This window comes from Salvelinus namaycush, chromosome 23 (assembly GCF_016432855.1).
Source record: "Salvelinus namaycush isolate Seneca chromosome 23, SaNama_1.0, whole genome shotgun sequence".
Lineage (NCBI taxonomy): Eukaryota > Metazoa > Chordata > Actinopteri > Salmoniformes > Salmonidae > Salvelinus > Salvelinus namaycush.
Genome location: NC_052329.1, coordinates 22,843,442 through 22,871,227, shown reverse-complemented (window position 1 = coordinate 22,871,227; position 27,786 = coordinate 22,843,442). Strand labels below are relative to the sequence as shown.

General features: G+C 45.7%; 1 protein-coding gene across 7 annotated transcripts in view; it reads right to left on the bottom strand.

Annotated features, from left to right (window-relative positions):
• Nucleotides 1-27,786, bottom strand: part of LOC120018195 (synergin gamma-like) — a 50,778-nt gene that overhangs the window by 12,707 nt on the left and 10,285 nt on the right. For 2 of the 7 annotated variants that reach the window (XM_038961256.1, XM_038961259.1), the window contains exons 2-17: nucleotides 21,173-21,213; nucleotides 20,162-20,298; nucleotides 19,175-19,302; nucleotides 18,923-19,028; nucleotides 18,645-18,759; nucleotides 17,725-17,991; nucleotides 16,319-16,597; nucleotides 14,460-14,540; nucleotides 14,097-14,293; nucleotides 12,850-13,110; nucleotides 12,514-12,641; nucleotides 11,482-11,597; nucleotides 11,156-11,221; nucleotides 9,060-10,058; nucleotides 2,036-2,608; nucleotides 363-529 (exon numbers count right to left, since the gene is read on the bottom strand). In XM_038961256.1, the coding sequence (XP_038817184.1) occupies nucleotides 363-529; nucleotides 2,036-2,608; nucleotides 9,060-10,058; nucleotides 11,156-11,221; nucleotides 11,482-11,597; nucleotides 12,514-12,641; nucleotides 12,850-13,110; nucleotides 14,097-14,293; nucleotides 14,460-14,540; nucleotides 16,319-16,597; nucleotides 17,725-17,991; nucleotides 18,645-18,759; nucleotides 18,923-19,028; nucleotides 19,175-19,302; nucleotides 20,162-20,298; nucleotides 21,173-21,213 (3,661 nt within the window). The remainder of the gene's footprint in view (nucleotides 1-362; nucleotides 530-2,035; nucleotides 2,609-9,059; nucleotides 10,059-11,155; nucleotides 11,222-11,481; nucleotides 11,598-12,513; nucleotides 12,642-12,849; nucleotides 13,111-14,096; nucleotides 14,294-14,459; nucleotides 14,541-16,318; nucleotides 16,598-17,724; nucleotides 17,992-18,644; nucleotides 18,760-18,922; nucleotides 19,029-19,174; nucleotides 19,303-20,161; nucleotides 20,299-21,172; nucleotides 21,214-27,786) is intronic. The other 5 variants (XM_038961262.1, XM_038961263.1, XM_038961258.1 and 2 more) reach the window with 4 other exon arrangements.

Below are 27,786 nucleotides of genomic sequence, written 5' to 3'. Positions count from 1 at the left end.
AAGTTGTTTCTTGGTTAGTTTGGTTGGTTCTTGGTTAGTTAGGTTGGCTTTGTGCATGCTACCTGTGCTGTGAAAAATGTCTGTTCCTTTTTGTATTTGGTGGTGAGCTAACATAAATATATGTGGTGTTTTCGCTGTAAAACATTTTAAAAATCGGACATGTTGACTGGATTCACAAGATGTGTATCTTTCATTTGCTGTATTGGACTTGTTAATGTGTGAAAGTTAAATATTTCTAAAAAATATCTTTTGAATTTCGCGCTCTGCCTTTTCAGTGGAATGTGGGAGGAGTTCCGCTAGCGGAACGCCAGAGCCAGACAGGTTAACATGTCTGGGATAGCGTGACTGTGTGTGGGTCTCACCTCCACCTCCCCAGTCAGGTCCTTGTACTTGTCTCTGATGACGGGCAGGGCAGGCTTCTTCTCACTCAGGGTGCTGGAGCGGTCTCTGAAGGGCTGCTCCGGGGCCGGGGAGGGGGGCGAGCGCCCAATCTCCTTCTCCCCCAAACTGTGGCTACGCTTGTGGGAGCCTGAGGCAAGGACAAGAGGAGAGTGTCTTGATCGTACATATATAGTATATACAGGCAATGTCTGGCATACATACAGTACATACAAATGCCCTTTTAAATGGTCACTTATACCAACCCAGAGATGTTGGCTAATTCCAGATATGCACCTGTTTGTTTACTATGGCATAATTGTGACTTTTTACCCGAGCTCATATTCTGTTGTGGCTCATTACTTCCGGACAAGGACACAGACGACAAACACTTCATTTACAACAAATGATAATTATGTACAAAACAGCGCCACGGCAACCAACGCAAGTATGAATAATTCATAAGGGCTCACTCGCTCACACACACAGAAAAAATGGATAGATACATACACACAAACACGAAAATAGACAGGCACACGAAAAAAGACACACAAACACACAGTCACATGCTGAGCCCAAACTATTCAACATGGGCTCTGTCTGTCTGTCTGTCTGTCTGTCTGTCTGTCTGTCTGTCTGTCTGTCTGTCTGTCTGTCTGTCTCCCCGTCTGTCTGTCTCCCCGTCTGTCTGTCTGTCTGTCTGTCTGTCTGTCTCCCCGTCTGTCTGTCTGTCTGTCTCCCCGTCTGTCTGTCTGTCTCCCCGTCTGTCTGTCTGTCTGTCTCCCCGTCTGTCTCCCCGTCTGTCTGTCTCCCCGTCTGTCTGTCTCCCCGTCTGTCTGTCTCCCCGTCTGTCTGTCTCCCCGTCTGTCTGTCTCCCCGTCTGTCTGTCTCCCCGTCTGTCTGTCTCCCCGTCTGTCTGTCTCCCCGTCTGTCTGTCTGTCTGTCTGTCTGTCTGTCTGTCTGTCTGTCTGTCTGTCTGTCTGTCTGTGTGTGTGTGTGTGTGTGTGAGAGAGAGAGAGAGAGAGAGAACCGGGTAATCACCTCCTGCAGAGACATGCATCATCTTCCCCACAATATGACAGCACTAATACATTCCCCCACTACCACACACCGATCAGATAACCATTCAATAAGGACAGTGGAATAACAACTGAAAACTAATTACGTTTAACACTGGGAGAGAAATCAATGAGGCAAATTAGCTTTCATCACTTTGGAGGTAGGAAAAGCTAATGAGCTATGCATGAAACATAACACCGGAAAACGACAGTAAAAAATGAACACCCAAGGAGTGAATACAGTTAATTTCGTATAGGCACGGATTTCTGGGCTGTGTTGTTAATTCATTTCATCTGCCTGTGTTGTGTACCAAGGATGTGCACAACACTGCCATCTATTGTCTGACAGTGGAACTGCACTGAGCTGCCGGAGGGGCCACAGATGCTCCAATATGAGGTGATGAAAGTCCTGACATCAGGGCCAGCTGATCTGATTCACACCACTACATCAGAAATATAAGGCATGGTGTAACTGGATGCAATTTACATTTTGAAACCAGCATCTACTGACTGAGGATCAGAAAATGAATGTATATCTACTTATCAGTTGACTTCTGAAAATAAATCAAGAGAGAGAGAGTACAGGTCAGATGACTCACCTTGTACAGAGAGGTCAAAGGTGGCGAGTTCACTCTTGATCATCTCTTCACTGGACTTGACCTTGGTCTGAGAGCTGGCCTTCAGAAAGTCTGACTTCCCAAACTTGGCCTTGTCCCCCTGAAAGGCCCCGAACTCATCTGAGGCCTCGTTCAGGTTCCCCTCGGAGCCCGGCTCGGCCGCGGGGGAGTCTGACTTCTCCGACACCGTGCTGGCAAAGTCCCCAAAGTCATCATCCTCGTCCCCACCCAAACCTACCGGCTCACAAGATCCAAAGTCAGCAAAGGCCTCAAACTTGCTGTCGGTCGACACACTATCCTCTGTTGAGAAGGTGGTGATCTTCGTCTGGCAGGTGTGTGTGATGGGGATGTTTTCTGTGCTGCCGAACGGCGTCTCCTTCCTGTGGACTATGTCTGAGGAAGGGAAAGAGGAGGAAACACCAACACTGTCCAGGACCAGATGCTTCTTGGCCTGACCCTGAGCAGACAGGCATTCCTCTCTTTCTGACCAATCATAGCTGGCCAGCCTGCTGACTGCTGACGTTCCGAAGGGGTCAAACTTCATGTCGTCTCCTTCTGTAATGACAACACAAAATACACACTGGTGGCTCTAAGTGGGAAAAGCATAGGGTGCTGAAATGATAGCAACCAGTCAGTCAGCCATGATAAAGTGACAAGGCATCTGGCGAAGTTTTGATATGTTATACGAAACATACTTACTGTGGAAGCCATATTCTGTTTCTGATGCTGAATTTGTGTTGACTTACAACAAGCAGCTTTACTTTGGTCAGAGTAACACCCCATCTTCCCTACATTGTGACAGTGAGATCATATGCACTGCATTTAATCTAGTGCTGCACTATAGTGTGTGTAAGGGTTCACTTACTAGGATGTGATCACCAGCTTAAAGGAGGGATAAAAAGCTGAAATTGACTGTGTTCTAAAAATGTCTATTTCCAATTGGTGACATAGATGACAGAAAATATAGGGGTACAACATAATTCGCTCACATACAGATACAGACTCACTTGATCTGTACAGTAGTGGCCAAAAGTTTTGAGAATGACACAAATATTAATTTTCACAAAGTTTGCTGCTTCAGTGTCTTTAGATATTTTTGTCAGATGTTACTATGGAATACTGAAGTATAATTACAAGCATTTCATAAGTGTCAAAGGCTTTTATTGACAATTACATGAAGTTGATGCAAAGAGTCAATATTTGCAGTGTTGACCCTTCTTTATCAAGACCTCTGCAATCTGCCCTGGCTGGCATGCTATCAATTAACTTCTGGGCCACATCCTGACTGATGGCAGCCCATTCTTGCATAATCAATACTTGGAGTTTATCAGAATTTGTGGTTTTCTTTGTCCACCCGCCTCTTGAGGATTGACCACAAGTTCTCAATGGGATTAAGGTCTGGGGAGTTTCCTGGCCATGGACACAAAATATCGATGTTTTGTTCCCCGAGACACTTAGTTATCACTTTTGCCTTATGGCAAGGTGCTCCATTATGCTGGAAAAGGCATTGTTCGTCACCAAACTGTTCCTGGATGGTTGGGAGAAGTTGCTCTCGGAGGATGTGTTGGTACCATTCTTTATTCATGGCTGTGTTCTTAGGCAAAATTGTGAGTGAGCTCACTCCCTTGGCTGAGAAGCAATCCCACACATGAATGGTCTCAGGATGCTTTACTGTTGGCATGACACAGGACTGATGGTAGCGCTCACCTTGTCTTCTCCGGACAAGCTTTTTTCCGGATGCCCCAAACAATCGGAAAGGGGATTCATCAGAGAAAATGACTTTACCCCAGTCCTCAGTAGTCCAATCCCTGTACCTTTTGTAGAATATCAGTCTGTCCCTGATGTTTTTCCTGGAGAGAAGTGGCTTCTTTGCTGCCCTTCTTGACACCAGGCCATCCTCCAAAAGTCTTTGCCTCACTGTGCGTGCAGATGCACTCACACCTGCCTGCTGCCATTCCTGAGCAAGCTCTGTACTGGTGGTGCCCCAATCCCGCAGCTGAATCAACTTTAGGAGATGGTCCTGGCGCTTGCTGGACTTTCTTGGACGCCCTGAAGCCTTCTTCACAGCAATTGAACCGCTCTCTTTGAAGTTCTTGATGATCCGATAAATGGTTGATTTAGGTGCAATCTTACTGGCAGCAATATCCTTGCCTGTGAAGCCCTTTTGTGCAAAGCAATGATGACGCCACGTGTTTCCTTCCAGGTAACCATGGTTGACAGAGGAAGAACAATGATTCCAAGCACCGCCCTCCTTTTGAAGCTTCCAGTCTGTTATTCGAACTCAATCAGCATGACAGAGTGATCTCCAGCCTTGTCCTCGTCAACACTCACACCTGTGTTAACGAGAGAATCACTGACATGATGTGAGCTGGTCCATTTTTGGCAGGGCTGAAATGCAGTGGAAATGTTTTTAGGGGATTCAGTTTCAATTAATTGCAATTCATCTGATCACTCTTCATAACATTCTGGAGTATATGCAAATTGCAATCATACAAACTGAGGCAGCAGACTGAAAATTAATATTTGTGTCATTCTCAAAACTTTTGGCCACGACTGTAGTTGTGACAGTGGAATATTTGTTTTGATAATACCAATAGGTTTAGGCTAAAGTGATACTTCGGTATTTTGGCAACGAGGCACTTTATCTACTTCCCCAGAATCAGATGAACTTGTGGATACCATTTTTATGTTTCTGTGTCCAGTATGAAGGATGTTAGAGGTAGTTTGGTGAGCCAATGCTGACTAGCGTTAGCACAATGACTGGAAGTCCATGGGTATCTGCTAGCATGCAGATACCCATAGACCCCCAGTCATTGCGCTAACACTAGTTAGCAATTGCACTAGCACTAGTTAGCAACTTCCTTCAAACCGTATGCCTAGACATAAAAATGGTATTCACAAGTTCATCTGACTCTGGGGAAGTAGATAAAAGGCATCATTGCCAAACTCCCGAAGTATCCCTTTAATTGCTACTGAAAAGGAGAACATAGCATTGACCTCTATTCATTTGATGTGTCACATGTAAATTAACCAAGGGTTGAGTTAGCTGTCCTCTGATACAAATGAAATAGATGCCCTGAGAGGGTTGGCTGCTGCTGAGGTAGATTGGAGATCAGACAGTTCTGAGGCAGATAAGACAGGACAGGACATGAGGCCCTGCTGTAGAACACCTCTCTATGGTTTTCTCTAGGTGTGTGACAATACTGTAGCACAAACTATTAGGAACAGACAGTTCTGCTAACATGACAATACAAAATGATATCCATTTCATGAGATTGCCATGGCAACGTCAGTCGTGGAGTGGAGCAGCTCTGTGTCTGTATTGATTATCTACCCCACAAACTGTGTTGTACAAGCAGAACACTGTTCAATTCGTAACATATCAGGCAGGAATCATATAATTACTGGCAACACAAACAAGCACACATTCTTACAAGTGCTCACAGTCACACACTCAGAGATACACACTCCTTCTAAGATACAGTATAACCTGCAGGCACGTGTGGACCCCAGTCAGCGTAGCCTAATGCGTGACACAACCCTTGCACACAAAAAAGCAATTTGTGAAATTGACAAGGAACTAGTGTAGTAGTAAGCCTAGTGTAGCTAGATCATAATCTGCCCTCAGGATAGGGAAGGGAGAAAATAAGACGGTACGCATTTCAGCAATACCAATAGTAATATTTATTACGACAACATGGGTAAAGAGAGAAAGATCACAAAATACTCTGAGAGAGGTCTATTGTTACAAGAGGTTTGTCAAACTAACACCTGTAAAAGTATATTTGAATCATTTAGAATACTACGGTATGCAGAGTCAGAAAAGAAGAAAAACAAACGGTAAAAGAAAGAAAAGCCCCAGAAGAATATAGATGCAGAATGAGAAGGCACATTCACAGACTAAAATGAGCAAATCTCGGTAGAAGACGACACACTGTAGTTGTACTAATAGGGTGGAAAGCAACAGGTTGATTGATAGAAAGATAATTGAATACAGAACACTTGAAAAGCCAAGGTGATTTAAAGGACAAGTTCAAGGCAGGAGAGTGATTAACCCTTTGAGGACCTGAATGCTTCTCTACTGTTCTCGCCATGATAGTAACTCAAATGTCAACAGCAGACTTTTGAGATAAAATAAATAAGGGTTTTGTCATTTTCAAATCACAACTGTTTGTGTCTTACTACAATTACATAACGTCAACATCATATACATAGGATATATTTCAATGGTCTAATACATTCTATTGCTGAGAATTTGGAGGAGAGGTATGGATCTCCAAATCCATTATTTAGCACATGTAAACTTGTCAAGTGACCCAGCTACATTTCTCTCCATTTGTGTTTTTTGCATGATTCTTTGTAAAACCATTCTGCTCAAGCTCTCAAAGGGTTAAATAAAACAAGTGGACTATCCTACCACAAGACCTTAGAGAGGGTCTTCATCTTGTCCAATCACATGTGACAAAATAGATTTAAAGAGACAGTATCATTTTTCTCTCGCTACCTGTTAGTTCTAGGCTCCTCTGTACAAGCTCTTAGTGGCCATTCAATAACTAACAGCAAGATAGGGTTTCTCAAGACAACAATCAATCTTTGATTCTGAACCAATCTAAAATATTTTCCATAACTTGCCTATCCTCATATATACATTTCATCTTCAAATAGTTTACACAACACATTGTTTAAAATAATATCAGGAAGTCTATCTAGTCTGAAAATAAATACGAATTTTCCTGTAATAAAAATACACTATTAAATCTGTATACATTGTCTTTTTTTCTTTCCTTTAATAAAAACAACTAGTAATACTGTTATGCAGAAAAATGTAATCCTATAATATGTTCTTGTCAATTTCACAAATTGAACAGGCAGGCACACTGCAGCAAAAAAAGCAAGGCAGGGAGGGTATCACTAACTTCAGTGTGTTCTCAGAGAGCCTGTTCATGGACCCACACATTACAAAACATACCTGAATATCAAAGACAAATGAAAAGGCTTCCTTTTGAGCAGCTCTGACCCAAAGGAGCACCGGTTGGGAAAAATAGATACTGTCTCTTTAAGGTTGGTTACATTTTCTCCAGGCTTGAACAGGGTTTCACACTCCAAGGCCTGCTACTATACGCTTTCTCAGCGATGAGATTTGATTGGTGCTGTACAAGAACAGCAATACTGATTGGTTGAACGTGGGTCAGAATAAAAGGAGAAGCAATTAACAGGTTCTGGGGAATGTTTTCAATACTCCACTACACTATCTTCATCATATTAATGGCAACCATTTTGCTGCAGCTCCGGGATCAGTTGCCATTGGTTATTGTCTTACTCTCTCCTTCGAGAGTAGCCTAACCATTTCAGTTCAACTGAAAGTTGATTTATTCCGATGTGCAATAAAACTTAAACAAATAAATTGGCATCATTACATCGATCATTTCCGATTTAGAATAACTCATATGGTCAATTCCTAGATGGAATTTGATTGAGATGCCCCTTGCCCAAACTGCTAAAACCAATGAACTGATATGTTGGCTAGTGTTGAAATATTATAGTCTATATAAGGACATCTCACTGCAAACTGGGTGCTAAAAGGAGTGTGCTGCTCACACACAGAGGCTGTAAGGAGAGACCTTGTACTTGAAGGAATATATGAGACATGACATGGAAGATGAGATGCTTGGTAAATGAATTATAATCATGGGAAGGGAGAGGAGAGGGTGCTGATCTGGACATTAAGGCTAATTAGATTCCATGAGAGTGTTTCCATTTAGAGGTTCAGGGCAGGGCAGACCCTGAGAGCAGTGCCTTTGTGCCTCTACTGTCTGCTATGCCAACCTCTGACCTCTTTGTAGTGATGTGGGCTGTGTGAGACCACTTAGGTTTAGGGAGTTGGAACAAAAGCACTATGGGAGATTGATACCCAATACTGGGAGTGCCAAGGAATACTATATGGGTACTCTCACACACCGTAGGAAAACTCACTCGTACACATACAAAACACAATCAACCAATCACACTCACACATACCAACACACAATGAGCAATCAAAACAATTTACTCAATGCAATATTATAAACTGTAGAGGTTGAGGTGATTTCTGCCATTCATAAATACGTTCTGTCTTTTCATAAATACTTTCTTTTCACATAATAAGTATGTCCACTATCAGGGAACATCTTTACACATTTTTCTTGTACGCCTCTTATTATCATCATGCTTGATTTGATAGCTGAGCATTAAGCGTCAACATAATATAATCAATCTGAGGAAGAATTTGGCTTGCTGTGAGTAAAATGAAAGCCGATTGCAGCATACAGGAACTGGCCATTCTGAAAGTGATGAGAATAAATAACATCTCCTGGTACAAAGGCCCATCACCATTACATGTCCCTGTGTTCATCTGCATTCAGCTATTTTAGTCACATCCCTCAACACGTCAACACACACACAATCACGACTGGGGAGACAAAAGGTGCATTGAGGTGATGAGCGATGTGGGCTATGACAGCACAGACAGGGAATGAAGGCCAGTGGTAGCATAGAGCAGACTGACTACATCACATCAACCTGACTGTCTCTCATCAACTCTATATGAATGGAGCTAAGAGGAGGCGGAGAGGACTTTGCTTTTTGTCTGTGCTACAAATGCTAAACAAATTAAAAATAAATAAATTCATCTAAAGTACCTTAATATGTTTAATAAATAATAAATAAATATTAAGTGAATAAATACGCTGAAATGAATACCAGGTAATGATGGGTTTGGGAATGAATGACTGGTGGGTGTGATGAGATGATATGATAATAGTGTGTGGCGTTTGACTGTCTCATCATGATTCAGCAGTGATGTGGATGAGCTAGCTCACTGCTTTGCCCTCTAGTCTAACTCCTGGTTTAGTGGGAGCTAAGGGGCACTGAGGGGGGTGGAGACAGAGGGGCCACCGCCAGGCCTACGATTGGTTCTTTATGTGTGACTGGGCGGGGCCTCACCAGAGGAGGCGCACTAGTTCCTCACCTGCGGCAGGGGTATGGTGGGTCGAGAGGCCCGGCAGATCCAGAGAGCTGTCTGACATCACGTGCTTCAGGTCTCCGCCCATGTCTGACAGCTTCATGTCCAGCTGCACTGACAGAGCGTCCTCAGAGTCCTCCTTGCCCACGCTGCTGCCCCCGATGGATGGGAGGTCTAGGGACTTGACTGAAGCCGAGTCCTCCTTGCCTCCTTGTTTGAAGGCTGCCACCTTATCCACTAGGCTCTTCTCCGAGGCCCCCAGCGCTGTGCAAAACTTGGACGACTGGAAGTCGGTGAAGTCATCTGCTTCGCTCCTGAGGGAAGAGAACGAGCCGCCGGCGCTGTGCTTGTTGTCGTCATATGCCAGGCCTCCTTCCTGAGACAGCTGCTTGAACACGTCATACTTGTCAGAGCCCTGCTGGGGGCGCTGTGGAGTGGTGATGGTCTCTCCTCTCCCCCGTGCCCTCCCCTCTCCAGACCTCAACCCCTCACCCTTGGCCTCCCCCCCAGAGCTGCCGAAAGCCATGAAGTCTGCAAAGTCATCATGAGACGCTGCCACACCCCCTCCCACATCAGGGCCAATAGGAGCAGCCTCAGAAGAGGAGGTGGGGCCAAAAAGGGAAAAGTCACCAAAGTCCTCGGCCCCGCCCCCGGGGGGCTTGGCCCTGCCTGGTGGGAGCACTAGAGAGGGGGGCACAGAGGGGAAGGGACTGGGCTTGATCTCAGCAGGGGTGGGGACTGAGGGAGCCATAGAGGAGAAGAGATCCAGGTCAGCCATGTTGAGAGGGCTTTTAGGCTGAGAGAGAGAGACTGCTGGTTGTTGTTGTTGATGTAGCTGGTGTTGTAGTTGCGGTAGAGACTGAGAGTTAGGGAAAGCAGGAGGGAAGGCTGGCTGAAACATCTTGGCCTGGTCTGGAGGTTCTAGTGGAGAGATGCTGTCGGCGGTTTTAAAGTCTGTGAAGCCATCATCCACACTGACAGACTTGAAATCGGCAAATCCTTCCCCTGCGAAACAAACAGAACAATTGAAAGGCATTGCAAAAGCATTTAATACAGCAGCCAGACAGAGAGGACATTGGCATAACACAAAGTAACATCAGTCGCCTCAGTTCCGGATTTTTTTCTAATTTCACAATCCTACAAGAAAGAGAGGGGATTAGTTACAGCTCTGTCACATAGCGGAGGCTCGTGGTGAATTTCAAGCTGTGGAGAGAACTGCGCTGGGCTGTAGTCCGAGACACTGCTATGAGAGAACAGCAGCAGCAGACAGCAGTGCACAAACCAGGCTGGGCTGTCTACAGAGACACACCACCACCACAAGCACTTGCCATCTGTCAGTCCCTAACTGGAACAGCACATGATTAAGCTGCGACTTCAGAGGAAAGAACTCCCTTACTACAATCTACAAAGACTTCCTCAGTAGTGCCATGTTTTTAAAACCACAATCATGACAGGAGGGCTATAAGAAAACCCACAAAGGAAAAGTGGGTAGAGAGAGTTGTTGTTTTAGGGGCTGTTCACACCACTGCAATGACAGAAGCATGAAATGGTGTTCACACCACTGCTGTTTTGTGGGAAAGATTTAACTAATGGGCTCACTATGGAGAGTGAGCCTGGCAGGCAACACACAGGAAAGGTCACTGCAATCAGACTCAGGCAGGACTTACTGGAGTCGTGGGAACTGCTGTCCCCATCGGAAACTGTCCTAGTGAAACAGGGAACAGCAGGAAACAGACCGACATCAGGGATACTGCTGAATGTACTGAGTACTCTGGAAATGTGTGCAACATAAAAGCATACAGACCACTCAGATATTATACAAACAGCATTCTTCTTGGTACACAGTCTCTCTCCAACCTATTTCTGTCTACCTACAAAAACAAGTCAGTCATCCAAAGTATTTTCTCCTCCAAGGCTGCTGTGACTTTGTGTTTGAAGGTCTGTCAGTTTCTTCCTCTAGCCATCTGTTGAGTACAGGGACCATCTCAGAGCCCAGTCCCACTACGCACTCTCTGTCAAAAGGCCTGGAAGCTGTGGGGTTTGGCTTGGGAACTGCATAAGCGTGACCCAGCCCAGAGCCAGGGAGGGAGAGCTCTACTTACCTACTGGTTTCCTGTCACCTGGTGGCTCCAGCTGTCGGAACACACTGTATTTGTCTCCGTCAAAATCTGGGTCAAACGAGATAAACAAAACAGGTACGCGTTCAACTGAATGATAAATGACAGCATATTTGGCAGGCAGGCAAATGTACTGTACTACAATACCACTCAAATACTATTAGGCAAGTATTCTACGATAAACATCATCAGAAATGTCTTCTATTTTCTACACATCTGTTAGTTGTGGTGGAGGATGTGTATCAGTAGTGATTAGTTGTTGAGGTGTGTGTGTGTGTGTGTGCGTGTTGTAGGGCCAGGAGGGTGTGTACCTGCGGCAGGCTGAGTGGGCTCTGGAGGCTCCTCCACAGAGAGCTGCTTGAAGACAGCATACTTATCAGAGGATGACGAGGAGGAGCCAGAGACCGGAGTCAGAATGGCAGGAGCACTGCAGACAGACAACACACCATGCTCAGTCTACAGGGGAGTCTGGGAATAGGGTGCGATTGGGGACACACTCTGGGGGTCAATGCTGCGCCCATCTCCTCTACCTTAATCCCCTTAAGCTGCCTGAGCTGATTGGACACATACAATGGTGAAATTCCACTGCAGTTGTACACCATACTGGACTGTAGATAAGACCCGGGAATCAAAAGCCTGGAGGGAATGAGGGATCTCTCCTGAAGCCTTCCACTGAACATCATCTCGTTAAGAGCCACTGTACTGCTGCTGTCAGAGTACACCTGTCTATCCTGACTGGCTGAAGATTCAGCATGGGGCTTCCTTTAAATTAGAAAGGGATCTGAAACCGGGGGATTGGAGATACGCAGGAGGAAACAATGAGAGACAGACTCCCCACGCAGGGTTTGAAAAGTAATATAAAGCAACTCTACTGTCCATTGAAATGGATTCATTAAGAGATGGCGAGGTGCAATTGTTATGCTCGAGAAACTACTACAAGCAACTAAGTGACCATGTACTTGTTACCCACAACACCTGTATAACATGTAGCATTCAGCTTTACTTCCATACAGAATGTGTAATCTGATTTAAAGTAATACCAAACACTGATCCAGCCACTGAAGGAAGGAAGGAAGGAAGGAAGGAAGGAAGGAAGGAAGGAAGGAAGGAAGGAAGGAAGGAAGGAAGGAAGGAAGGAAGGAAGGAAGGAAGGCTGTCAGTCAGTCAGTCAGTCAGTCAGTCAGTCAGTCACTCACTCACTCCAGTCAGTCAGTCACGCCAGTCAGTCAGTCACTCCAGTCAGTCAGTCAGTCAGTCACTCCAGTCAGTCAGTCACTCCAGTCAGTCAGTCACTCCAGTCAGTCAGTCACTCCAGTCAGTCAGTCAGTCAGTCAGCACTGTACCTGTTCTGGTGCAGAGAGGATGTGGTGGTGGGGAAGGTTTCCCCCTGGAATTCAGTGAAGGACTGATCCCCTCCTCCTGCCCTGGGGGCCTCCTGGAAGTCCTGGAAGTCATCATCGTCTGCTTTCCCCTAAACACACCACCAAGACGATGGACACATGAGTGACCAAAGTAAACAGCACAGAATGAAGGCACACACTACTCTAAGTCGCTTTGAATAAAAGCGTCTACTAAATGGCATAAATTAAACATACTATTATACATAATGTGGAATGAAACCACATGTATCTGTATGTACTATGGAGAGGCTTGGTTGGCCCATTGGCTGGATGTGTTACCTGCACATGTGGGAAGTTGGTGATGAAGTTGGTGGGTGGTTGGGCGGAGGGTAAAGGAGCAGCAGGAGGAGCCCTGCCCATGACTGCTGGTGCTGGTGTAGGCATGGCCATGGACACAGGGACAGGGGGCTGAGTCATCATGGGCTGCTGGTGTTGGTGCTGGATGACAGGGGCCATAGCCATGGCCAGGGCAGGCAGGTTGGGCACCGGGGGAGAGGGGAACTGGCTCAGGATCTCCACATTCATGGCTGGAAGACCACTCTGCAGGGGCGGGATCAACAGGGATCAGTGGTCAGGTTCAGATGAGGCTGCGTCTCCAGAATGATGGACTGTTAGTGTGACATCACTGAAAGTCCAAGTTGAGTAACTGCTTAATGCGTTAATGTGGATTTTCATATGTTAGACATTTAGAAAGTTACTTAAACGGGGGCATTAAACATCGCAAAGGCACCGTCATCATATATTGAACAGACAATACTGTCAGTATGAGTGCATCGTTATTATAAAGCAGTGATGCTGGAACATTGTGATTTATCTTTCATCCTCCCCAATCATCTATTAACATTCTATTCCATCCAGCAGGAGCCAGACAGATGTTTTGCTGAAATAAATAATTCATTAAAGTCAAGTTCCATTTTAACAGCCTCCACTGGCGCCGGCTTCTCAAACCTTTTCATCACTCTACAAAGGATGCAGCTCATGGCGGCACTCCCTCAAGGCTCTTACATTTACATAACTAAATAAGTGTTATTATTCTCGCTGTGGCAGTGGCATGCAGAGTGAGTTGTGAGGTGCCTGGGATTGTCAGTCTCCCAGGGGTGCTGGTGAGAGGCAGGGCCGGGCCAGGCCGGGGGAGATAAGAGGTCTGCTGTCACACTAGGCTGGGAGGAGATTCAGTCACCTTCACCTGGCTGCCTGAGCTCAGTCACACCACCACCACCACCCTCCCAGATCATAGATTCAGCACAGTCACTCACTATCAGTCTCCTTTTGCACACGTCATAGCATGGCTCAACTGCACACGTCATAGCATGTCTCAACTGCACACGTCATAGCATGCAGTAGGCCTAACTACTGAAGTGAAGTAAGGTGCAATGAAACATAATATTAGGGACTGTCCTTTACATGAAGAAAAGATCACAGTGAAGGATGGTCTTATGTCCCCATTGACAGAAAAAACCCTCAAATCTTTCTGTTGTTAATAACTCAGACCCTTTAAAAAAACATAAGGTGATGCAAATGCCTACCTGTGCCACACCAATCAGAGCCAGGACTGTGTAGAGCTCCTCCTTGGTCAGCATGCCAGGCGTGGTGCGATTGGCTGAGGCCCAGATCTGGCCCAGTGCTTCCCTGGGCAGGCCTGATGACATCAGGATGGGGTAGAGCTTGGCTGTGTCGATGCCCCCCGGAGTCATGGTGAACTGCAGGACCTTTTTGAACATCTCTGGAAGGGAGAAAGAGAAGGCATAGCAACAGGTCAAACATATTACAGAAAGACTGGGTAGAACTAGGAAGTTTTCTCTGATTGACTTGTTGGAAAGGATCTGAGTAGATACGATAGACCATAATACATCATTGGTAGAAACCTGTTCCAAAACGTAGGCGTTTACCTGGGATGAGGCTGTCGTTGTAGAGCCAGCCTGGTACCATGGGCTGGATGTGCTCTTGTTGAGGGTAACCACCAACACCTGCTGTCAGCAACACAGGGACAGTTAGGTTAGGAGCTGAAGCAGAGACTTAGGGCTGGGTGTACGACCTGCTCTGCTCAGCATCTCACCAGACCAGAGCCTGCCTGTATAGTATTCTCCACCTGTCTAGAGATCTGAGTAGAAGTGTAACGCTGCTCTGCACTGATTCACTAAGGATGCATCCCAAATGGCACCCTAGTGCATTACCTTTGACCAGAGCCCATATGGATCTGGTCAAAAGTAGTGCACTATAACGGGAATCGGGTGCCATTTGGGATGCCACATCCTAAGCTTCCTGGTGCTTCATACAACTATTCATCTGTCCTTGAACCAGAACCAACTACTCCAACAGCTCCTGAGAGGGAAGATAGGGTTGGATTTGGGTTGTCAAACAAATAAATGAGCCTCTCTTTTCAATTCATACTAACATTGATCTAAATCTTCTGTGCAACCATGAGGTCATTTTTTCATTACTGTACTAGGGTGGAGTTAGTGTTACAGCAGGTGTAAAAGCAGCTCCTAAAATACACTTAACAAGGTGCATTTGGAGAGGAAGATGCCTCAATGGAAGCCTCAGACTAGTACGTTGAAATGACAAATGTTGACTCAAGCAGCAAATCCTCTCATCAAACCTCTATGATGAGTAACCTCCACATTTCCCTGGGACAGACAGCGAGCGACTGAGGAGAAAGACAAACAAACGAGAGCAAATAGATAGTAGCAGAGTTTCAGAGCAGCAGAGTGGCTGAGTGGCTGAGCGGGAGAAAGGCTGAGCGGCAGAAAGGCAGAAAGGCTGAGTGGCAAAGCAGCAGAAAGGCAGAGCGTCAGAGCAGCAGAAAGGCAGGGCGTCAGAGCAGCAGAAAGGCAGGGCGGCTGAGTGGCAGAGCGGCTGAGCTGCAGAAAGGCTGAGCGGCAGAGGGGCTGAGCGGCAGAGCAGCAGAAAGGCATAGTGTCAGAGCAGCAGAAAGGCAGGGCGGCTGAGTGGCAGAGCAGCAGAAACGCAGGGCGGCTGAGCAGCAGAAACGCAGGGCGGCTGAGCAGCAGAAACGCAGGGCGGCTGAGTGGCAGAGCAGCAGAAACGCAGGGCGGCTGAGTGGCAGAGCAGCAGAAACGCAGGGCGGCTGAGTGGCAGAGCAGCAGAAACGCAGGGCGGCTGAGTGGCAGAGCAGCAGAAACGCAGGGCGGCTGAGTGGCAGAGCAGCAGAAACGCAGAGCGGCTAAGTGGCAGAGCAGCAAAAAGGCAGAGTGGCTGAGTGGCAGAGCGGCATGCAGAATCCGACTGAGGCACCAGCTCTAGACCCACGGGACTCCAGTAGGTACGGGTCAATCCAAGCGTAGCATCTCATCCGTGTTAAACCCAAGCAGTCAGCAGCATGCGTCAGTCTCTCTCTGACGGCGTCAAATGACACCTATTCCCTACAGAGCTCTATTTAGGGAATAGGGGCCAGGCAGAAAGATTCCTCAGCTATATAGGAGAGTCCCGAAGCAGTTACCCAACAAAACAGGATGAATGACATCAAGAGCTTTTAGGGTTGGTTAATATGATTTCCATTACAGATAGGACAATCAAGAGAAGCATCAGGGGTATAGACAGTAAAATCGCATTATCTGAAGTCTTATTAGTCAACGTTGAAGTGTTTGCTGCAAAATAAGAGAGGAATTGGGGGCATTCGACCATTAGCTTGAAAAAACAGGCCCCATGCTCCGCGCTGATTGTGTGTTCATTCTGCAGTGATCAAAGGCAGAGAAAGAGACTGTTAATAAATTGTTTCTTTTCTCACCACTGTCACTACTGGTTTGGGGAGGAGGGGGGTCGGCTGTTGGTGAGGGGGCTGTGGGCCCCGGTGCTGGTGCCTCTGGTTGTGGTGTTTCTATAGTGAAAGCAGAACTCAGGTCCCCAGGAGCCTCAGCCCAGTTCCGGGCCTTGGTGCTGGAATGAAACTGGGCCGAGACTGTAGCTCGGTTAGGGGCCAGGGTCCTCTGGGACTTAAAGCTAACCTGGGCCTTCTTTTCAGCCGTTAAATCACACGAGGAGAACAGTTTCTCTTCCAGGGACGGGCCTAGAGAGGTGGGTGAGGAGGAACACAGCTGATTGATATCACAACCATTCATAATGCCTGTTTCTTAGTTCTATTGGCCCTTCCTCAGTAATGAGGGTAGAGCGAATTTGGATTTAACAGAAACTGTCCATCATTACTTTACAGCTGTCAGTCAGTGTGCAAATCTCAACTCAGGGACACTTTAAGAGTGTAGAAATGTAGTGCTTCAGCAGCTTCACACATTACATGACAAATATGTTCAACTTTTGCACCTAGGTGGAGCTACTGGCTACTTATTGAATGCTACTGATAGACTAGGCTATCACTTTCCAGGTCGGTGGCACTGGCAGCATATCAAAGAGCTAGAGCAGAGGTGTCAAACTCATTTTGCCCCAGAGGCCGCATTCGGCCTTCAGCGAGGTCCGGAGGGCCGCACTGAAAATTGGTTGGAATTTTCGATGGTCCGTGTCTGTTTAGCTATCATTCACGGGATTATAAGCGAGCTGGAAACAGTCAAGAAACTGTAGGAATATAGGTCCATTATCATTTCTGCAGTTTATATATGGTTTTAGTCATTTAAAAATGACCACCCGCGGACAGGATTGGACCCCCTCGCAGGCCGGATCCAGCCGTATGTTTGACACCCCTGTGGTAGAGCAGGTTTGCGCCATCTAATTGGCTCATGACAGATGGGAGACAAGTACCAGCTCTGTCTCCTGTCCTCCTGATGTGTTTACTGTCTGTCAGAGTCTTCCATCTCTTCCTCACTAGAACTGGCTTATCAGGGCCTCTGCCAGCCAGAGTGAGCAGTGACAGTCATGTGTTACTGGGAGTATTCTACTAAATGTCAGTACTGATTTTAATGGAGGCAGAACTGGTTGTTGGGTACAGCACTCACACGGTTTACTTTGTAGTGTGCGTTATCTTAAAGGCTGAAGCGATCTGACCATCTGTCGTGCCGTCTGTATGCTTACACACAGTAAACTGACTACAAACCGAGTCTGACGCTAGAGAGTCTTCAACACCACGATGCGGTACGGCTTATTGTCGCATCAGCAGCACTGGTCACAATTTCCAAACTGTGTTATTGGTTGCTTATGAACACTAAACACTGACTTAAGAAGTTGATGTGAACAAAAAACAGTTACCTTGAAATGCAGATGGGGAGCTGGAGTTGACAGTAGAGTGTTGGGTGGCAGTAAGAATGGACATAGAGGCAGGGAGGGACTGTGGGAAGGGGGCAGAGGAGGGTCTCTGACCAGGACCTGGGTCTAAAGAATGGGGATGGGCCTGGGAGGAGGGGGGGAAGGAGGAACAGGCATCTAAGGGACCCTGCATAAAGTCACTAAACTCGTCATCGGGGAAAGCAGGGGGGAGGGAGTGAGAGGTGACAGAAGAGTGGGATGGCGATGAGTCTGTAAAAATGGAGAAATAATGATAATGGCAGAACAAGACAACACAGGCTACGATGACAGGAGGTGTACACGGTGCACAGTGCTATAGTAGTAAAACAAAGGCTAGTTTGTGCAGGATCAGAAAATGTATCACGCATTTTTAAGAAAATTATTTTTGAATATGTTTATCATATGAAATAATAAATATGATAATGTCCATAGTTAGTATGAACTAAGGATGTCAGATCAGTTAATACTAAATAAATAAGGTGGTTAGTTTGATGTTTGCTAATAGACAACTTTCTGTAACGCACAAGGTAATGACAGTGAGAGACACAGTAGGTCAAGTTGAAGATTTAAAACAAAGTGAAACGTGACAGAAAAACAGAAGATTATGTTGGTCTCCTACTAAGTATGAAATAATCTTTGTGAGAGACAGAGGCAGATACAGACTGCTCTGTCCATTGCAACAGCTGCTGTCACATAGTCTGGCAGTCACCAGCCTGTCTGTCTCATCTGTCTGTCTGTGTGCCTACACCCCAGAGGCAGCCTTATCATTCTCAGGGGAGGCTGTTCAGTCAGGCAGCAGGGGAGTGGAGCTGTGTCCTGACTCCTGGAGGACAGATAAGGAGGAAACACAGAGTGAAGGACAATGACTGTACTGAGGAGTGTACCTGGCTTCTTGGGGTGTGAGGATGGCGTGGGGTGCATCTTGGCGTCTCTGCTGAACCCGTCCAGGTTGCCTTTGATGGCCTCCAGCGCGTCGTCCCGACTCGCCCCCATCTGTCCCTGTGGATGGGACAAAGCAGGGCTCAGGAGGGGAATGTGTCTAGACTGACAGCATGGATGCGTCCTACATTGCACCCCATGTGTCTTTATCACACTGTGGGAACTAGGACCGAACGAGGGCAGTACTGAGGCAGTAGCCAGGCATGATGATGATGTGGCTCACCTTGGGTTTGACGCTGCTCAGCAGCCTCAGCTTCTGTTTCTGCTCCTCAAACTGCCTCCTCTTCCTGTCCTCCTCCAGCATCCGCTGCTGCTGCTCCAGACGCTTCCTACACAACAACACAGAGAGCATACAGCTAACACACACACTGACCACATAGACAGACAGAACAACATGTAGAGAAAAACAGAGAGGGGAAAGAGAGAGAGAGCGAGTAAGGGAGAGCAAGACAGACAGAGAGAGAAAGGCTCTTACTGGTGTTCCTCGGCCATCTGTTTCTGCATGTCGGCAGTGTACTGGGGCCCGGGGCCCCTCATGCTCATGAACTGTGGCTGGCCCATGAACTGCATCCCAGGGGCCTGCATTCCCATGGCCATCCCACCCTGCATAGAACGAACGAACGAACGAACGAACACACACACACACACACACACACACACACACACACACACACACACACACACACACACACACACACACACACACACACACACACACACACACACACACACACACACACACACACACACACAAAGCGGAGGTCTCGTTAGCAATCATAGCATTCCTTTCATTCAATATTATCCCAGCAGTAGCAGGAAACCAATGCATTTCTAAAGTGGTTGTCATACAGCAATCACTGCATAACTACAACCACTTAGACTGGGAATAATGTGTGCTATTAACACTATGCAATGCAGAGATGTCCTAACATGGCAGCAGTGAATGGAGGAAAAGTTGTCATTTGATAAAAGAAAGAGCAAAGAGACAGAGATAAAGGCAGAGGATTTTGTAAGGATGAAGCAATGCCCTGCAAAGGGCTCCTTCTTCTAAATGTCTAGCCTGAATGAGAGAGGTAGCTTGAGGCAGTCTGCTCTCTTATAAAGAGCAGCATTACAGGAGAGATGGTCTTGCCCTTCTTCTTTTGGCTTATTTAAAACCTCAGAGAACCACATTGCCAGTAATGTAAAACAGAGTACCTTTCACTCTAGAGTAGGGGGGTCAAACTCATTCCACGGAGGGCCGAGTGTCTGCAGGTTTTTGTTTTTTTCTTTCAATTAAGACCTAGACAACCAGGTGAGGGGAGTTCTTTCCTAATTAGTGAACTTAATTAATCAATCAAGTACAAGGGAGGAGTGAAAACCCACAGACACTCGGCCCTCAGTTGAATGAGTTTCGTGCTCTAGAGTAATGAGAGGAATATGTTGTGGCCATTGCCTTCAGATACACACACACACAACCCACCTGCATAGGCATGGCACCAGGAGGCATCTGGCCTCCGAAGTTCATTCCCATCATTCCTTGCATGTTGGGCTGCATTTGGACTTGAACCATACCAGGGAATCCCTGTTGTTGCTGCTGTTGCTGCATGGGCATCATACCTGGACAAAAACACACAACAAATGTCCAGTCAATCATAAGCTCTGCAATGGCTATACTGACAAAGGGTTGTTGCAAACCGTAAAGATAACCTGTAGTCATTAAAGCGTGAACATGTACTATATAAGTAGAGTTGGCCCAACTGGACTGGAGTGTGCTATTGGAACTCCCCCAGACATAGGCTAGATGAGCATTGTGCAGTGAATTATTATTGCAAGCACATTTCCTGGACAGTGAAGAGTAAACAGAAGCTCAGCAACAACCCAATCTGTTTTGCCTGTGTGAGTGGAGTGCTGTGACAGCTCAGAGTAAAACAGAGGAGTACTGGGGAATAGAATTAGAGAGTGTGTTTGTTTGCACAGATGCTCTGGCTGACAGTCCTCCTGGAGCCTCCACATGATTTACCATATAACGCCCCAACCAGGCTGAATAATGGGTTATGGCTCATCCAAACAAAGTGCTGCATGCATTCTGATGCGTATTTGCTGAAACATCTAACGACCCCCAACACAGCCACAAGGGTGTGTTTGTTTACCTAATAAACTATCAGGAACAGATAGGACATAAGCCTAGGCCCTATGTATTGTATTTGACTGATGTTGTTGTTGATAGTGCACAATGCACATCTGAACTGACTTCACTCTGATAGATAAACATCAATATGAGTTATTGGTTAGGTCTATTTACTGAATTCAAAAACTTCTCAAGAAACCAGGGCACATAGGAGAGTGAAGTGCCCGGGGAGATTTGGAAAAGTAGCGCTGACTGACAGGACGCGTCACAAATGGCACACTATTCCCTATTTAGTGCACAACTGGTCAAAAGTACTGCACTAAATAGGGAGCCATTTGGGTTGTAGAGTGTAGGATGACTCACCTTGTGGCGGTCCCAGGCCCCCTCCAACAGGATAAATAAAACTGCAGGAGAGAAGGAAAAACACAGGTCAATAACACAGCTAGAGACATGCCTAAAGGGAAGACTACTGGAGAACATCTAGGCTGAAATCATTCAACTGTCACTCATATAGGTTCAGAGATGTTAGAAATCAAACTGGATGGACAACAGAAATAGAGGAAGGACTGAAAACATACTAAATATAACTATTGTAAAATGGATTGTGTCTGTAAAATGTGTATAATATGTATAAACTGAAGGTAGTGTTATTGTTTATTAGTTTACTCCAATTGGGGGAGGGGTGGTAGGGTTTGCGGGAATAATAAATGTATATTCAAAAACAATTGTTTGTATGTATGTTTATGTGTGTATATATATATACACTGCTCAAAAAAATAAAGGGAACACTAAAATAACACATCCTAGATCTGAATGAATGAAATATTCTTATTAAATACTTTTTTCTTTACATAGTTGAATGTGCTGACAACAAAATCACACAAAAATTATCAATGGAAATCAAATTTATCAACCCATGGAGGTCTGGATTTGGAGTCACATTCAAAATTAAAGTGGAAAACCACACTACAGGCTGATCCAACTTTGATGTAATGTCCTTAAAACAAGTCAAAATGAGGCTCAGTAGTGTGTGTGGCCTCCACGTGCCTGTATGACCTCCCTACAACGCCTGGGCATGCTCCTGATGAGGTGGCGGATGTTCTCCTGAGGGATCTCCTCCCAGACCTGGACTAAAGCATCCGCCAACTCCTGGACAATCTGTGGTGCAACGTGGCGTTGGTGGATGGAGCGAGACATGATGTCCCAGATGTGCTCAATTGGATTCAGGTCTGGGGAACGGGCGGGCCAGTCCATAGCATCAATGCCTTCCTCTTGCAGGAACTGCTGACACACTCCAGCCACATGAGGTCTAGCATTGTCTTGCATTAGGAGGAACCCAGGGCCAACCGCACCAGCATATGGTCTCACAAGGGGTCTGAGGATCTCATCTCGGTACCTAATGGCAGTCAGGCTACCTCTGGCGAGCACATGGAGGGCTGTGCGGCCCCCCAAAGAAATGCCACCCCACACCATGACTGACCCACAGCCAAACCGGTCATGCTGGAGGATGTTGCAGGCAGCAGAACGTTCTCCACGGCGTCTCCAGACTCTGTCACGTCTGTCACATGTGCTCAGTGTGAACCTGCTTTCATCTGTGAAGAGCACAGGGCGCCAGTGGCGAATTTGCCAATCTTGGTGTTCTCTGGCAAATGCCAAACGTCCTGCACGGTGTTGGGCTGTAAGCACAACCCCCACCTGTGGACGTCGGGCCCTCATACCACCCTCATGGAGTCTGTTTCTGACCGTTTGAGCAGACACATGCACATTTGTGGCCTGCTGGAGTTCATTTTGCAGGGCTCTGGCAGTGCTCCTCCTGCTCCTCCTTTCACAAAGGCGGAGGTAGCGGTCCTGCTGCTGGGTTGTTGCCCTCCTACGGCCTCCTCCACGTCTCCTGATGTACTGGCCTGTCTCCTGGTAGCGCCTCCATGCTCTGGACACTACGCTGACAGACACAGCAAACCTTCTTGCCACAGCTCGCATTGATGTGCCATCCTGGATGAGCTGCACTACCTGAGCTACTTGTGTGGGTTGTAGACTCCGTCTCATGCTACCACTAGAGTGAAAGCACCGCCAGCATTCAAAAGTGACCAAAACATCAGCCAGGAAGCATAGGAACTGAGAAGTGGTCTGTGGTCACCACCTGCAGAACCACTCCTTTATTGGAGGTGTCTTGCTAATTGCCTATAATTTCCACCTGTTGTCTATTCCATTTGCACAACAGCATGTGAAATTTATTGTCAATCAGTGTTGCTTCCTAAGTGGACAGTTTGATTTCACAGAAGTGTGATTGACTTGGAGTTACATTGTGTTGTTTAAGTGTTCCCTTTATTTTTTTGAGCAGTGTATATTATTATTCTTATTATATATATACACATACATATAGTTGGAAGTCGGAAGTTTACATGCAGGTTGGAGTCATTAAAACTCGTTTTTCAACCACTCTACAAATTTCTAGTTAACAAACTATAGTTTTGGCAAGTCGGTTAGGACATCTACTTTGTGCATGACACAAGTAATTTGTCCAACAATTGTTTACAGACAGATTATTTCACTTATAATTCACTGTATCACAATTCCAGTGGGTCAGAAGTTTACATACACTTAGTTGACTGTGCCTTTAAACAGCTTGGAAAACTCCAGAAAATGATGTCATGGCTTTAGAAGCTTCTGCTAGGCTAACTGACATAATTTGAGTCAATTGGAGGTGTACCTGTGGATGTATTTCAAGGCCTACCTTCAAACTCAGTGCCTCTTTGCTTGACATTATGGGAAAATCAAAAGAAATCAGCCAAGACATCAGAAAAAAATGGTAGACCTCCACAAGTCTGGTTCATCCTTGGGAGAAATTTCCAAACGCCTGAAGGTACCACGTTCATCTGTACAAACAATAGTACGCAAGTATAAACACCATGGGACCACGCAGCCGTCATACCGCTCAGGAAGGAGACACGTTCTGTCTCCTAGAGATGAACGTGCTTTGATGCGAAAAGTTCAAATCAATCCCAGAACAACAGCAAAGGACCTTGTGAAGATGCCGGAGGATACAGGTACAAAAGTATCTATATCCACAGTAAAACGAGTCCTATATTGACATAACCTGAAAGGCCGCTCAGCAAGGAAAAAGCCACTGTTCCAAAACCGCCGTAAAAAAACAGACTACGGTTTGCAACTGCACATGGGGACAAAGATCGTACTTTTTGGAGAAATGTCCTCTGGTCTGATGAAACAAAAATAGAACTGTTTGGCCATAATGACCATCGTTATGTTTGGAGGAAAAAGGGGGAGGCTTGCAAGCCGAAGAACACCATCCTAACCGTGAAGCACGGGGGTGGCAGCATCATGTGCTGCCACCTTTTGCTTTGCTGCAGGAGGGACTGGTGCACTTCACAAAATAGATGGCATTTTGGGGGAAAATGATGTGGATATATTGAAGCAACATCTCAAGACATCAGTCAGGAAGTTATAGCTTGGTTGTAAATGGGTCTTCCAAATGGACAATGACCCCAAGCATACTTCCAAAGTTGTGGCAAAACGACTTAAGGATAACAAAGTCAATCCCATAGAAAATTTGTGGGCAGAACTGAAAAAGCGTGTGCGAGCAAGGAGGCCTTACAAACCTGACTCAGCTACACCAGCTCTGTCAGGAGGAATGAGCCAAAATTCACCCAACTTATTGTGGGAAGCTTGTGGAAGGCTACCCAAAACGTTTAACCAAAGTTAAATAATTTATAAGGCAATGCTACCAAATACTAATTGAGTGTATGTAAACTTCTGACCCACTGGGAATGTGATGAAATAAAAGCTGAAATAAATAATTCTCTCTACTATTATTTTGACATTTCACATTCTTAAAATGAAGTGGTGATCCTAACTGACCTAAGACAGGGAATTTTTACTTGGATTAAATGTCAGGAATTGTGAAAAACTGAGTTTAAATGTATTTGGCTAAGATGTATGTAAACGCCCGACTTCAACTGTATATATATATGTATGTATCTGGATATATATATATTTACCCCCAAAAATATATGGGGGAATGGAAGCAACAATCTATCCCCAACATTAAAGCTGATCCACCCCCTAAAAAACGATAAATAAACAAAAACTGTCTCTCATAATAGACTATGGCATAAAGATAGGAAAGATTGAGCTATTCATCGAACATCATTTAGCAAATGGATCATTATCAGTTCACACGCCAATCATTTGTCAGACTTTGGGCAATGTGACACAATAGCTATCATTTTAACAATGGAGTCATCATTCACGTCACAAAGCGTTACCAAAACTGGAGATTGGATATGATTTCCTTACAATGGCACCGTGACCATTGTAAGGAAGTAAAATAATAAACATGCAACTGTATGGTGATGTGGCAGCACCTAGCCTCCCTTTCTCTGTTCCGTCTTTTTATTCCGGGCACTTTTCTGTTCGGCTAGGCAGCCTGGACTTGAATTCAGGGTGGCCCTTACTGTTCTAGCTCACCGCTTTCCAGGGAATGCATGAATGAATATTGCATTGATCGCGAGGACAAACTTGACAGGCAGGAAGAAAAATGTATCAAATAACACTTTGCTGTTGCACAGAACAACATTTATCGATCAGGGAATGAGCTCCTCTGACAACAGCCATTACGGAATACTTCTCCTAGTGTATCCGTGCTCTAATTTGCCATAATGGTTAAGTAATAACAGCCAGACATATGGTTTTAATGGGATGCACATCAGTGGTTGTTTCATGTGCGGTAATTGATGGTGAATATGTCTAGATCATGATGCGGCAGGGAAATTGAAAAGACAGGAATCTATAGAAACTTTTTTATCTATAGAAACACAAAATGTAGGCTAGATTCTGAGAGCAGACAGTGTAAGAGAATGAGGCAGAGGGATAAAGAGTGAACAAGGCCATCTTGGCACTATGACGCAGTCTGCTTCTTATCTGACGCCTACTCTCACTGGCTCTGTGGTCACACTGATGCTGGAGGAGAAAAGAGATGGATGAGGATACAAGCAGACAGCACTAGCCTACCTGCGCCCATCATAACACCTGAGACTACCAATACCCAGCTAAGCCCACTAGCCCAGTCCATCCTACAGAGCAGTACACCGGACAAGGAGGCTTCACTTCACAACTGCCATTTCAGGCAAATACATTAATCCATCCAAATGGCACTTGCTAGCTCGGCTCTTTTCGCCATCTTGTCAAAAATAATCCTTTCCCAATGGTACCAAAGTGTCATGAGACAGAAAACTTAGTTTTTCTATTTTAGAATCCCAAAATCATGAAATGATCATTCGAAAAAACGTAATATTCCTTTGTTTACAAATGCAATAACAATACAAGGATGCTTTCCCTTGACCTGGGCTTGATGTGGAGTGAAAGATTCTGGCTCACATCTGTTCTCCCTCAGATTTAGCCTGTAGCTTTACAGAGCTTTAATAGCAGTGCTATGCTACGCAACCACAGCAAATGAAACCCCCTGGAATAACAGTGCAGATTAACCCAGAGTGAGATCAGCAGTGCCAGTGATGCGAGCTGTGGGCTCTGTATAGGCCAGCGCAATGTACAAGGCCTGTGTTCATTGATACAACATCGTAGGACTAATTTACGGCTTGAGCCATGCCACCAGGTGCTTCTACCACAGTAACTAGCGTACCAGATCCTTGTCTATCATTAGGCCTAATGTGCTTACTCCTTTTCACTCTGGTAACATATTTCAACAAAAGCACTGATCATTCTGCCTCCCGGGTGGTGCAGTGGTCTAGGGCACTGCATCGCAGCGCTAGCTGCGCCACCAGAGACTCTGGGTTCGCGCCCAGGCTCTGTCGCAGCCGGCCGCGACCGGGAGGTCCGTGGGGCGACGCACAATTGGCCTAGCGTTGTCCGGGTTAGGGAGGGTTTGGCCGGTAGGGATATCCTTGTCTCATCGCACACCAGCGACTCCTGTGGTGGGCCGGGCGCAGTGTGCGCTAATCAAGGGAGCCAGGTGCACGGTGTTTCCTCCGACACATTGGTGCGGCTGGCTTCCGGGTTGGAGGCGCGCTGTGTTAAGAAGCAGTGCGGCTTGGTTGGGTTGTGTTTCGGAGGACGCATGGCTTTCGACCTTCGTCTCTCCCGAGCCCGTACGGGAGTTGTAGCGATGAGACAAGATAGTAATTACTAACAATTGGATACCACGAAATTGGGGAGAAAAGGGGGTAAAATTAAAAAATAAATAATAATAATAATAAAATAATAAAAAAAGCACTGATCATTCAACATTAATGAACATCTCATATGAGCCTTAAATTATGTAGTGCATCTATCTATTGCAATGTGCACTCACTGCACTGTAACCTAATGTAAACCACCAGTCTTTCATACTTTGAATTCTCTTGGCATTTTGGACACAATTAATGAATAATGTGCATACTGAAAGTTCTGGAAGCACCAATTGGCCTATTAGCTAGGTTGTTGTCCTACATCTTAGTCATGTACCCTCCCAAAATCAGATTAAACAGCTCGGATTTAAAACATTAATATGATACTTAACTATGAACCTATTAAATAACAATTTAACCTGTCTTGAGCAATTCATCCAAGTACAATTTCTCAGTCTCACTCATCCAACCACTTTGAATGAAGATTAATGCTACATATAGCTGAGGTTTTCCCACAAGCTCAACAGAACTCAAAAAGTTAGCTAATACCTGTTGCTATAGTACAGCTCTCCTATCGCAACTCCTATAGGCCTAGTGGTGTGCTAGTCAAATCAAACTTTATTTGCCACATGCGCCGAATACAACAAGTGTAGACTTTACCGTGAAATGCTTACTTACAAGCCTTTAACCAACAGTGCAGTTCAAGAAGAAGACAATATTTACCTAGTAGGCTAAAATAAAAAGTAACAATAACGAGGCTATATATACAGGGGTACAGGCTAGTTGAGGTAATCTGTACATGTAGGTGGGGGCGAAGTGACTATGCAGCATAGGTAA